Source organism: Serinus canaria, chromosome 6, assembly GCF_022539315.1.
Source record: "Serinus canaria isolate serCan28SL12 chromosome 6, serCan2020, whole genome shotgun sequence".
In the NCBI taxonomy this organism is placed as follows: Eukaryota; Metazoa; Chordata; class Aves; order Passeriformes; family Fringillidae; genus Serinus; species Serinus canaria.
In genome coordinates, this window is record NC_066320.1 from 1,829,026 (window position 1) to 1,842,431 (window position 13,406).

General features: G+C 48.1%; 1 protein-coding gene across 1 annotated transcript in view; it reads left to right on the forward strand.

Annotated features, from left to right (window-relative positions):
* The window catches only part of HK1 (hexokinase 1), a 37,513-nt gene extending 25,515 nt beyond the window's left edge, over positions 1-11,998 (forward strand). Inside the window, exons 10-18 of the mRNA XM_009098856.4 lie at positions 41-345; positions 868-1,016; positions 1,117-1,236; positions 2,133-2,228; positions 2,933-3,032; positions 5,213-5,396; positions 7,105-7,260; positions 7,928-8,161; positions 8,871-11,998. Coding sequence (XP_009097104.1) covers positions 41-345; positions 868-1,016; positions 1,117-1,236; positions 2,133-2,228; positions 2,933-3,032; positions 5,213-5,396; positions 7,105-7,260; positions 7,928-8,161; positions 8,871-9,015 — 1,489 coding nt within the window. The 3' untranslated portion in view covers positions 9,016-11,998. The remainder of the gene's footprint in view (positions 1-40; positions 346-867; positions 1,017-1,116; positions 1,237-2,132; positions 2,229-2,932; positions 3,033-5,212; positions 5,397-7,104; positions 7,261-7,927; positions 8,162-8,870) is intronic.
* Positions 11,999-13,406: the final 1,408 nt, after the last annotated feature.

The window sequence follows — 13,406 nt, forward strand, 5'->3', positions numbered from 1 at the left end:
GCAGTGCAGAGGCCGGGCTTGCAGCCTCCCCTCCCCGCAGGTATGCCCGGCGCTTGCACAAGACGACGCGGCGCCTGGTGCCCGACTCGGAGGTGCGGTTCCTGCTGTCGGAGAGCGGCAGCGGCAAGGGCGCGGCCATGGTGACGGCCGTGGCGTACCGGCTGGCCGAGCAGCACCGCCTCATCGACGAGACCCTGGCCGAGTTCAAGCTCACCCACGAGCAGCTGCTGCAGGTGAAGAAGAGGATGAGGGCGGAGATGGAGGCGGGGCTGAAGAAGAAGACTCACGACACGGCCAAAGTGAAGATGCTGCCCACCTTTGTGCGCAGCACGCCGGATGGGACAGGTAGAGAGCGCCCTCGCTGCAGTGGGGATGCTGGCTGGGCTGCAGCCCCAAAACTGGCTCCCAGTTGTCAAAGCTGAGCAGATCTGGTGCAACCAAAGAGGAGCCTGAGCTGTGCAAAGGAGGAGATCTCAGTGCTGGCCCCTGTGGTGGTTGCTGGCAGCCTGATCCTGTGTCCTTGCCTCAGGGTGCAAGCAAAGTCAGAGCTGGAGGGGGGGAACCACAGCTGGGATCATAAACCCAAACCCATGTGACCCAAACCCAAAGCAGCCATTACTTGGGTACTTTGCATTTCAGGGTGGCTGGCCAAATTTCAGCTCTCTCTCAGGGAACAGTTGTGTGAGTCCTTTTTCCCTTGTTGATTTAATGGAAAACAAATTAATCAGAGCAGCATCCGAAGTCCTCCTTTGATGAAGATCTTCCCAACTGAGTTTTTAGGAAATTTTCTATCAAAATACTTTGAGAAAAGCATTTCTTCAGATTTTACTTCTGGTTCTCCAAAGATACACACATATTCTTTTACAGAGAATGGAGACTTTCTGGCACTTGACCTCGGAGGGACAAACTTTAGAGTTTTGCTGGTGAAAATCCGCAGTGGTAAAAGGAGAACAGTTGAGATGCACAACAAGATCTATGCCATTCCCATAGAGGTGATGCAGGGAACAGGAGAAGAGGTATTTGTGTTTCTCTTTGGCTGCACTGCTGCTTTTAAAATAACTCCTTAAGAGCACATAACATGTACAACTTCAAACATTTTGACTTTTCTCTTCAAAGCTGTTTGATCACATCGTTACCTGCATTTCTGACTTCCTGGATTATATGGGGATAAAAGGAGCACGTCTTCCTCTTGGCTTCACCTTTTCCTTCCCTTGCAAGCAGACCAGTCTGGATGCTGTAAGTCCCTTAGTATCTTTTCAATCTGCTTCTGTGCTTATACCAGCCATAACCTGGTTTCTCTGCCTTCATGGCATCCACATGACACTTACAGGAAGGTCACACGAGGGGAAGGTTCCTGTGCTGACCCTGACCAGTACAGCTGCTCCTATAAATAGTCCCTTTAAGGGTAGTAATGCAAATGCTGCCTGTAGCTGTGACAGATAAGAGCATTTAAATTTTCCATGCTGGTCATAGCCCTTTTATAAGGCATTATTTTTTTTCCAACTCTGTAAACCCGCTGGTCTGTGACACTTTCCTGGTTCTACAAGCAGTAAGCAAAAGCCCATCCCTGCTGCCAGTGCCTACTCCCAGATGATCTTGTCTCACTGGATGGAGTGGTTGCACCAGAGTCTGTCTGTGGGCTGTGTCACCCTTAGGGTGACAGTGTGGCCTGCAGCACATCCCTGACAAATGAACTTGTGTTCTTTGCACTTATGTGTTCAATTTCTTCATTGCCACATCCTTACACCAATCTCTGCAGCTCTTCATAGTTTCCTGTGTGCTTAGCTGGGGTTTCTTTTAAGAAAGGCATATTTTCCATAACACTTTTTTTGAGTTTGTTGTTCCTGTCACCTCTTTTTTTTTTGTGTTTTTTTTTTTTTTTTGTTTTGTTTTGTTTTGTTTTGTTTTGTTTGTTGCATTGCTCTGGAAATTTAGACCCCAATCACAATTAGTTGTTTTAGATGTAAATTCAACATACTGAAGAGATATTCCTTTTCACACTAATACTTAAACTCCTCTGTAAAACATCACACTAAAGTGATGTTTTACAGAAGAGTTTGAGTATTTGAGATAAGTGTACAGAATAACATCTGAGTCCTAGCAACTTGATAACCTCTTTTCTTGCTTTATAGGGTATCCTTCTCAATTGGACAAAAGGCTTCAAAGCTACAGACTGTGAGGGAGAAGATGTGGTGTATTTACTTAGAGAAGGAATTAAAAGAAGAGAGGTGAATTTTCTTTCTTTTTTTTCCTCATTCTACTCCTCTCCAGACTTGACAGACCTTGTGAGTCAGGCTGGCTCCCTCCCACAGGATCTCTGTGCCTTGTAGACAGAGGCTGTGCCTCCTGTCTTGCACAGAAGATTGTTTTTCCTCAGAGGCTCCTGACTTTCCACATTTGCCAGAACTTTCCAGGCTTCTTTCAAACTCTGTGGCAATTTCCACCTGCATGGAGAAAGGAAGAGTTTTTGAAATTTAGGAATGCACCTCCATGCACCCTAAAGGACAGTTTTCTCCTCCTCTTCTTGATCTTGAAAAAGCCTCAACTAGTTTAGCCAAAAGTTTCTAGGAAGGGAAGAAAACCAGCCTGAGAAAGGTGTTAATTTTGCACAGATCTTATCAGCCAATGAAAAGCAAGTCTTAAAAGCTTTGTTACTGGAATTGCTACACAACTGCTGTGATACTGAATGTTTATACCATGTGCCTGTGTAAAAAAAAATGTGTGCTTAAACATGCTTAAGCCAGGGATAAACTTCATTCTGTGACAGTCTGTCCCAGGTAGAGCACATACCCCAGCTGCCTGCTGGTTCCTGTTTTTGCATGTGTGAAATGAGGCTGGTGATTTCAGTTGTTCTCACTGTGTTTCTACATCATCCCCTTTGGTGGGAGGGACTCACTGCTATTTTCTCATTGCTGTTTTCTCTCTCCCAAAGGAATTTGACTTGGATGTGGTGGCTGTGGTGAATGACACAGTGGGCACAATGATGACTTGTGCTTATGAAGATCCAAACTGTGAAATTGGGCTCATTGTGGGTACGTGTTAGAGCTGCTTTTTATGAAACAGCACATCTGTGTCCTCATGGAGGCATCCCTGTGGTTAACTGAAAATAAAGCTAGGATATCTAGGAATAAAAGAGAGCAAAATTCAACAGCCAGCTTAGTTCTGTCCACAATCAGTTGAGATGTGCAGAGGCTGTGATGCACAATAAATCCTGCCTGTTTTAGCTGATAAAGGCACAGTGCTGCTGGGGAGGAGAGCAGATGTGGCCTCAGAGAGCCTCAGTAAGTCCTGTTTAGCCTGTCAGAGTGTCCCTGCTGGGGTGCTCTGGTGGCCCACAGCTTTCCTCAAGCGAGTGGTTGTCACTATAGGACACAAAACAACCCGAGTGCACACACTGCTATTTTCAAGGTGAAAAAAGGGAAGTTTATTTTCTGACTCCAACATTTATAGATTTTCAAAAGTGACAGTGGATTGGAGGATGAGAGTGCCACCTCTCCAATGACACTGGGCAAACCAACAGTCTATCAAATTTCTCCTCTTCTATAAAGAATGCAAAGCTATAAGTTATTTACAGAAAGTGTGTGAAAAAGTTTGTTACAAGAATGTAAACATCAGAAAGATTAGAAAATCTTAAATCAGGGTAACAAGTGGTATCTCAGAATAAAGCTGCAAAGTGCAGCCACAATTCCCAGATGGCATGTGCTGGAGAGCTGTGACAGCATGAGCACAGACACACAGCTCCCTTCCCAGCAGTGAGGCAGCTGAAGGAATTCCACAGGCTGCTGCCTTTGCAAATGCCACCTTGGGCAGCCTGAGTCACGGGGCAGTGTGGATTCCCAGAGCTCTCCAGAGGAATGAGTTCTCCATGGGAGGGAAGGGAACAAGGCACCTGCAAGCTTTAGGAATGCTCTCAGCTGGGAGGTGGCTTGTAGGAAAATAAACCACCACCAATTTCTCCTGCAGACAGCTGGAAAGCATCCAGGATGAGTCAGCAGGGTGCAGTGTGGGTAGGAAGCCGTGCCTGAGCAGCTCCATGGTGGCTGTTGCAGGAACCAGAGCTCCCTGCAGGAAGGACAGCGTGTCCTTGGGGTGCTCAGACACCCCCTGGGACTGTCCCCTGCAGCCCTACCAGGTCTGCTGTGCAGCTAGCGTGTCTGTGTGCACACAGGGCACCAGAGGGGGCCTGGGCACCTCTGGGATAAAGGGAATGAGAGCCCCAGGGCTCTGACAGCTCCCTCTGCCCTGCCTGGCTGACAGCACCTGAGGGAACCTTGGACACTGGTGGCAATCTGCAGTTGGGTTTGGTCTGGTTTGCTCCTGCAAGCCTGGCTCTCAGCCTGCAAACCCAGACATTCCCCTCGCCAAACCCCGTGCTGGGGCTCAGCTCTCCTGCAGCAGGGGAGTACTGGGGGAGGATCTATTTTAGCTCAGACTGTATTGATGTAATTCCCTAAAAACATGGCAGAGGAAAACAGACGTGCTGTAGCAACTGCTATATCATCTGGGATGCAGGATTTAATGAGAGTTTAAGTAACTTCAAGAGAACTTTTGCCCTGGTAGCAGCTAAAGCTGCCTCTGCTTGCTCATAAAGCTTTCCTCCCTAAAGACCTCTGTGTACATGGAGCACTTTGCCACTCTCCTTAGGATCCTCTTTGAAGAAATATCAGATATGGCCTCATCTCAAGATGGAAGTAACCTTCCTGCTGGAGAAAATAAGCAATTAAAATCAGAAAAACCCCAAGCAATCAGCTGGTAAAACCCCTGCTGCCTTAGAACTTGCTGAGGTTTCCAGTTCAACATATTTTACCCTAAATTCTGTGGGTATGTGGGTTTTGTGGAAGGTGTTCCCCGCTGCAAATTCCAGCTGTCTGCTTCCTGAAGTATTGGGCTCAGAAACATGTGGGGTTTTGTGTGCTGAAAGGACTGCCCTGCTCTTCCTCCCTGCAGTGTGGGACCCTCAGCCCAGCTGGCCTGGGTGAGCTTCTTCTCTGAGCCACCCTGAGCAATGCACCACAGGAGTCATGTTCTCCTTCAGTTTAGGGCTGCTGAAGAGTCAGGGTTTGGGGTTTTTTTTGGTGATGTTTCAAATGATGATTCAACTACTTCTTTCAGAAAAAAAACAGATTCAAGATCCCCCCAGAAGGTTTGTCAGGTGTGACTTCAGCCTTGTTTTGTCCCAACCAAAGATAACCTGGGTGTTTGTTTGTTTCAGGAACGGGCAGCAATGCCTGTTACATGGAGGAGATGAGGAACATAGAGATGGTGGATGGTGAGCAGGGCAGGATGTGTGTGAACACGGAGTGGGGAGCCTTTGGGGACAACGGCTGCCTGGATGACATCAGGACAATCTATGACAAAGCAGTTGATGACTTCTCCCTGAATGCTGGCAAGCAGAGGTACTGCAGCACAAATGGGTGCTGGGCCTGTCAGCCAGGCTGCATTCCATGCTTTTAAGGCAGAACTGGGTTTGTCCCAGCTGAGAAAGGAGAGGCTGAGAGTGGAAAATGACTGCAGTCCTGCTATCCTGTGGGATCTCCCCTTTCTGTGCTTTTCCTGGATAATGCTTTTTTGTCACTTGTTTGCTGCCATGGGACTCCACAGCAGGGCTTTTGGTGAGGACTTGAAATTATGAAGAGACCCTTTTTCTCATCCTATGCTTCTGGAGGGGGATAAGATGGCTGATTCTTCTTTTACTCTGGGTCTCAGGTTAATTTCTTTTAGCTGAACTCTTTGTAGAGGGCTGTGCCTGTGGAAGTCCTGAACTCACAGCAGCTGGCATGGTTAAACTTGAAGCTGCTCACTGGAAAGCAGTCAGGAGCTCTCAAGCAGTTGCAGCCAGCTCTTATTTCAGACAATATTCTGGATGGGATAGGTCATGTTAGAGGGCCAGCTTTTCTTGCTTCTGGAGTTTGTTCCCCTTTTTGGGGCTCAGCTTTTGTTTGGGCAAGTGCTTCCCTCTCCTCTTCCAAAAAAAACTTGACAAGGAGGTGTACCCAGCCCTGCTAAAACTGGGCTGAGACTGTTGCTTGCTAGGACTACAATCTTTCATCATTTCTTTGCAGCAGTGCTTTGATGCCAGGAGCTTTTAAAAAGATTTTGTGACTAGAGTAAATCTGCCCACAAAAACCTGAGGAATACAGACAAGCTGGCAAATCCCACAGGAAGCTCTTTAGAAGCTGAGGCTCAAACAGACCAGAGGGGCAGACGTGGAGCGAGCCTGATGCAGCAGCAGAGTTGGCATGGAGTAAGCAGCCAAAGGCAGTAGTGGAGATTGCCAGGGGAATAATTTATTCCAGAGATAGTCAGGCACTCAGGAGGGAGGACACTTGCTGGGTACAAGCTTGAGAGAGCTCATGGTATTAAATGGACTGCGTGGCCTGCTTCCAGCAGGATGGCGTGCTGGGCTCTGCTCAGGCCAGGGCACAAACCCTGCTGTGGAACTTCAGGAGGTGAAATAAAGGATGCATCACTGAATGCCCTTCTCAGGGAATGGAGCTGTTCAGTTCTTGTTGGTAAGGACACAACTTACAGACCCCAAAATGTTCTATTCACACCAGGAGGGGAGAGAGTGCAAAACACTGAGACCTCCAAACAGAAAAGCTCAGTGGCTCCATGCAGCAAAATTGCAGGGAAACCACGAGGTACAGTCACTGCAAATGCAGTGTTTTTAAGGGAGTGCTTCAAAACCAGCCCTGTGCAAGATAAAGGATGGGAAAAGCCATGTCCAGCGTGTTCACAGGACCACTGACCTGCAAGTTGGCAAATTGGTGGTCCAGGGTTGGTTTATGCCCTTCAGTTAATTCAAGCACCTGGTGTCCAGTAGGAAACCAGTTGCCCCAAAACCCCAGGGAGGAACCAAGCTGTCTGGAACCCCTCTCAGCCCCCAACTCTGCACACAGGGCCCAAGTTTCCCACTTGCAGTCTTGCCTCAGGCTAGAGAGGGGAAATATTTTCCACCTGCTGACAGGATAAGGGAAATCCCAGGAGTGATGCTTGGCCCTGGTACCTGCAGCCCTCTGTGCATAGGACACCTGGCTGATGATGATGCTACCTTTGCACACTGGGCAGGCTCCCTCTGAGCTGGGCTGCTGTCTTTCCTTGCAGGTATGAGAAGATGATCAGTGGGATGTACCTGGGGGAGATAGTCCGCAATATTTTGATCGACTTCACCAAGCGGGGTTTCCTGTTCCGAGGCCAGATTTCAGAGACACTGAAGACGAGGCATATCTTTGAAACCAAGTTCCTTTCTCAGATTGAGAGGTAAGAGCACTGCAGGGGAGGTGAAAGAGTGTAGTAGTGTTCATCTGGTGACACTGCTGGATAGGAGGGACAGCTGGAGAGCGTTGCTTGCTTCTCTGGTGGGAATTTGGGTTTCAGCCTGTGTGTGTGCAGGAGGATTCTTTACAATATCAACTAAATTTCTAGCAATGCTCACTTCTAAACCCTGGGAAGGGCTGTCAAGGATTCCCTCACTATCGTTTTATTTCCTTGTTTGGAAAACAAGCCATTTTCCTGGGCCCCTTGTGTGTGTTTAGCTGCAGTTGTGGAATTGAATGAGCACTAGCTGAGTGAGCACTGCTTACTGGGTGGTTTTGTGCTTTTATTGCTCGGACTCTGTATTTTAAAGCCATCTCTGAGGCTTCATGGGGGAAAAAAATTCCAAGGTCATGGTTAAAATTATTTTCCTAGAATGCCCCATGGTAAGAAAAGAGAAGGGGAGGCAGTGCAGAGCTGGGTTTGGAGCCTCTGTTGCTGCTTGCACCTCTCTCCTGCACTGCAGCACAGTGCAGGGGTGACTGAATTTGCCTTTCCCGGGGTCACTTGTGCTGTCAGGAGAGGCTGCTGCCTGGGCTGGGTGCACCATCAGTTCTGTGGGGTTTATGGCTTGACTGAGGGGAGGCTGTAACACGGTGTTCTCCTCCCACAGTGACAGGTTAGCCTTGCTGCAGGTGAGAACCATCCTCCAGCAGCTGGGGCTCAACAGCACCTGCGACGACAGCATCATCGTCAAGACAGTCTGCGGGGCAGTGTCGAGGCGAGCAGCCCAGCTCTGTGGTGCTGGAATGGCTGCCATTGTAGATAAAATTAGGGAGAACAGAGGGTTAGAGCGCCTGGAGATAACGGTTGGTGTGGATGGCACTCTCTACAAACTGCACCCACAGTGAGTGTTTGCCTTCTCAGCTTTTGTTTGTGCCTTGCGTGCGCGTCCTTCCTCCTGATGCTCCCAACTGGACTCTCTCACTTGCTGGGATAAGAGCCAGAGGAAAAAATGTCTTAATCAGGGAGCTCAGGGCTTTCTGAAGGGCAATGAGAGGGTCAAGAATGACTTGTGAAAGATTCTTGGGGTGGTGATAAACTGAAGGGGACACAGCTTGCCGAGTGAGTTGGAAGCTGTGTAGCAAGGGAAGGATCTCTTGGCTCTGGACAGGCAGTGACAGAGCAGTGCTGAAATACCTGGTGCCTCTTTGGAGGATGTTTCTGTTCAGTGTTCAGAGGAGAAGAGCTGCTGCAGAGCAATGCAGGTGAGAGCAGGAGTCTAGAAGAGCTGGGGGCAGGAGGAGAAGAGAACTAGTGCCCACCTCTAGTGTGCATGGAAGGAGATGGGTGGGAAAGAGAAGACTTATATGGTCTGCTCTTTTCCCTTTGCTGTGGTTTATTGATCCCAGTTAATCTCACACAGAAAGGTGGGGCTGGAATGCAAGTACTTTTTTCCTTTAACCCCTACTGCTCCCAGGCTTCAGATCCACCCTGGTTTCCAACATTTTACTTCTTGGCCTGATGAAAGGGGACACTCAGTGCAAATGCCCGTGGCAGTGCTCCACAGCTGCTGCAGGACCTTCCTCACCCACTGCCCTTGTTTGCTTTCACAGCTTCTCAAGGATCATGCACCAGACAGTCAAAGATCTGGCACCCAACTGCGACGTGACCTTCCTGCTGTCGGAGGATGGCAGCGGGAAAGGGGCAGCGCTCATCACAGCCGTGGGATGCAGGCTTCGTGAGGCTGAGCAGAACTGAACTCCACAACCCTGGCCTCTATTCTGTCTTGTGTTTCTCATAAAGCAGCGACTGCATAGTCAGAACTGGTAAAAAACTCAGAACTCACTGCTTTATCGGGAAAAAAAAAAAATTACAACTAATGACATAAAAAAAATAGGATACAAGATAGAATGTGTGCTCTTAATAATATCTCCTGTTTCTGGACCCCAATCTGCATGTTTCTTACTCACCTTGTTGGTACCTTCCCCATCTGTAGGTCATGGAAAAAAAAAAACAAACCAGTCTATAATTTCTGCAGTTGTCAAAAATCAGTTGTTGTCTGAGACGAAATTGCCCCCAAGTGATATGCGTTGAGAGCTCCCGTTGCATCGTACCAAACGTGTTCTTTGCAGCATCCCTGTTAAGCACACTGCCAGCACGCTGACCACCAGACCTGGGTGTTGATGCTTTTAAGTGAAGGGGAAGCAACAGTTCCCTCCTGCATTATCTACCTGCTGTTGTTTCGTCTCAAGCAGTTGTGAAAACATTTTGGTATGTCAGCACCGTGCACGCACGTAACTCTGTAGTGGGACTTGACACCGCGACTTACTCGCTTCCTTGATGCCTCCTGTCATGGTGAAAGTAAACACCCTTGTCCCACAGACCTGGTTCCACTGGTATCCCCCATTGCTTCTGTGAGTAGTGTTGTGTTACCGGGCGAAATCCGTCACGTTTCGGCGAGAAATCCCTAAAGAGCGGTCAGTGACTGGGGTAGTCCAAATCTCCAGCCCTGCCAAATGGGTAGATCTGTGCTCCCTACACGTGCTCTGTTCTTCTGTCAAAGGGTTCTTAGAGAAAAAAGTTCCTGTCTCTTCTCGTTAGTCCAGGTTGGGGCACTGCAGCTGCCCTGCCACCAAACCTGCAACTCAGCCACGTCCCCCGGGTGCGCCTGCTTCCGTCTCTCGCCTTAAATGGGTATTTGCTTCCACACAGAGCTGAAATCTTTCATGCTGTCCAGCAGTCACTCAGAGCACAGACACCCAGCCAGAGTTAGTGTGCAGAAAGGAAGAGGAAGGTTGCGTTTTGATCTTGCCTTTGAGGGCCCGGGTGCGTAAACAACCCAAAAAGCCAAAATTGGGTGCAGCTTATTCCAAGGACGAAGGCAACAGCAGATCATTTACATGTGGTGTACCCTGTCCTCTGTCCAGTCAATGCCATTATTATATTTGCATACCAGTTGCATCACTTAAATTGAGAAGCAGTTAGGAAGGTACATGTCGAGTAACGTTTGTAAGTCACGCCACTTTCTGCAAAGAGGGAGACCACACAGCAGTCCTTAATTCCCACTCTTCTACCAAAAATGAATTTGAGATGTCCGCATGGTTTTCCCTGCTGCCTTTTCCTGCAGAAAGTAGATGGAAATTTGCAGGCTGCTCTTCTCTGCTCTTGGTCCACTCCCTAAGATTTGGATTGCCCTACCTATCGATAACATTTCAATATGCATTATGGTGCACTGTGAGTGAATGTTGTAAAGTAACCTGTAAGTCACAAACAGTCATTGCAGCTTTAAGTGTGTGTCTACCTGAAAAATTGCATGCCTAACTGGTTTTGCAAAGGTAGAGGGTCTTTTTACTTTGCACACTAGTAGCTCCGGTACTAGTGTTACGTGATACTTGTGAAAATATTAAACTTTTTTGATGTGCGTTAACTGGTGTTTAGTGGTTCTTTCTGGAAGAGGTGCTGTTGGCTGGTGGCTTAGTGCTTTGGGAAGAGCTATTGTGTAGGGAGAGCTGCAACCTAATCCCAGTGGTGCCTGTGTTTTGTGTGTGTGTTTTTATTCCCGGGCATTCGGGGTCAGATTCACACAGGTCCCCATGCCTCGTGTTTCCTAACGTAGTTCAGCAGAGGCACAGCGCTGACAGCGCCCAAATCTTGGGGGCCCTGTGGCTTGTCCGGGTGCCCCTCCTGCCCTGTCCTGTGCAGGGAGGTCTGTGCTGCAGGAAAGCCTTGGGGTGCTGCACCTAGGGCAGGCTGTGGTTTTATTAGGCTGTGATGGACTGTGAGCTCCCTGTGTGCGCAGGGTTAACGCCGGCTCAGTGCCAGTGTCAGGTGCTCTGCAGCCCTGGCTGGCACAGCCTGTGATGGAGCTGTGCTGGATGAAAGCCCCTCTTGCGTACGCTAAAGCTGTGCTTCTCCAATAACACGTTTTACGTTACAGCTTCAATAGGCTGTGACAGCCTTGCTGTGCAGCTATGACCCCAAAACAGGAGACAGAAGAAGGTGAGAAACTTTTTTTGGGCGCAGGGGACACGTTGCATTTGAATTGCTTGAAGGTTTGCAGATCTTGTGCCTGCCGTCGCTGTAGGGGTGGTGTGAGCCGTGCCTGGGGACCTGGCTTTGGAGCTCTTTGGCACCTGAGGGCCAGGCTCAGAGCAGGATAGAGGGTGAAGGAGAAGTGGAAGTTAAACTTGGTCTCAGGGTGACTGTGGATTTTGGAGATGCTGGCATAGGTCGTGTTGGATTTATTGGATCCAGCTCATAACAAATAGGGAGTGAGTTTGTGTTTCTAACTTTTCCTACCGTGGACCATAGTTGATGTGCTTGGTAAGACACAGCAGTTTTTTTCCAAAGGGAGACATGGCGGGATTTCCATTTCCAGACTACTTCTTACCCCTAGGAAACTGTTCCAAGTGAATCACAAGCTATAACTGTCTGAAGAAATGTCTCCAATGTTACCCAATCAATGACTGAGATGTCTTTCTTAAAGCTTTTAGGCTTGGTGTATAAAATCACAGTCCTCTTAACTGTTAAGCTGTAATTACTGCAATATGAACACAAAAATCTTTTATTTCCTGGGGAAAAGACCATTTGCATACCACTGTTGTAATGTCATCTGCTCCTTACTCCTCTGGGGTTCTCTCAGAAGCCTTTTGAATGGGTTTTAAAACAAGCAGACCTTGTTTTGTTTTGTTTTCTTAAGAAAATAGCAGAAGGCAAAATAAAGTGTTTCTGAACTTCTGAACCCCGTTCTGTGCTTTTTGTTCTTTCCTTTGCCATAAAAATGAGATTCTTAGTGTTTTTCTTTACTGACTGCGGGGACTGCTTTGCTTCTTAGAGCACAAGTGAACATGCAGGGGAGGGATTTATTGCTGACCTGGATGCCTTTACTGCTGTGTGGTATTTAACCCTGTCTATATTTATTAATGGAGAATTGCATGTACTTACCATGGGGCATGGTGTTCCTGTTGCCTCATGTATCACAGGAATAACCTGGCCTGCTGTATGACAAGGGCTTGGAGCACCTCTGCTTCCTTAACTGTTGCTGTTTCTATAGGATAAAACCTCAGGATCTGCACTGTGAGTCTGCCAGGGTGTGGAGAATTCCTTTTGCAAGGTGAAGAAATCATCCTCTGCTTTCTGCTCCCAGCAAGAGAAAGAGATGCCTCGAGCTGTCAGAAAACATCAGTGCCAGCCAGGGACTGCACAGGGGAGCCACTGGCAGCACCTGTGTGACTCTGGGGCATCTGGAATAGGCTCTGGCTGGATGTTCAGGTGTGATGGAAGAGGGAGGAGAAAGCTGGGATGCTCAAGGCCTGTTTAATGTAAAAAGCTCTGCATAGACAGCTGCAGAGTTTAAAGGCCTTAGACTCCAGCAGCTGGCTAGGGGGAGTACAGCTCACATATATCAAATACTGAGCTCTGTGAGTAGCTGTCCTTCAGCTCCCCAGAGCAGGAGTATCTGCCATGTCTAGCCTGGTCCTAGTAATGTGTGCCTGGCAGAACATGCCCTCCCGAAGGGTTTTCAGTCCCTCTGGCAGAGTGACTTGGTGATGGCTGGCTAAATGCCACCAAAAATTGGTAAATGCCTCTTGCTGCTCTCCCTCTGCCCTGCACACACCCCAGCAGGACAGCTGTGGGAAGGGCAGGCTGGCCAGGTGACATCTGGACTAGAAACCATCTGCTGGAATGATTTAAAATGGTGAATTTTGCAGAGGGGCCTGGGTCTCTTGTCCCAATAGTAGGACAAATTTGTTGAAATAATTGTTCTCCACAGGGCCAGGGAAGTGGAGAAGTGAAAAACAGATATCTCATACCTGTATAGGAACAGACTTGGCAAAATCTTATCCCCAAGTACTCTTTCAGTTCAAGCCATGAACATTTCCTCTGGATTTACTGCAGAATTTAGGCCTGGCAGAACTTTGTAGTTTGGCTTTCACAGAGCAAAGGAGAATATCTCAAATAACTGGATCTTGTCAACATCACAGGAGCTTTTTAATTGATCAAGTATGGCTCTGTGGTATTATTTACAAACCTGCCATGAGAAGTGAAGGTGCTTACTTATCACACCATTATTAAATGCTGTATTACTTTTACATAATGTTTATATTTCAGCTTCTCCTGGTTTGTGTGCCTGCACATAATGCCTCAGG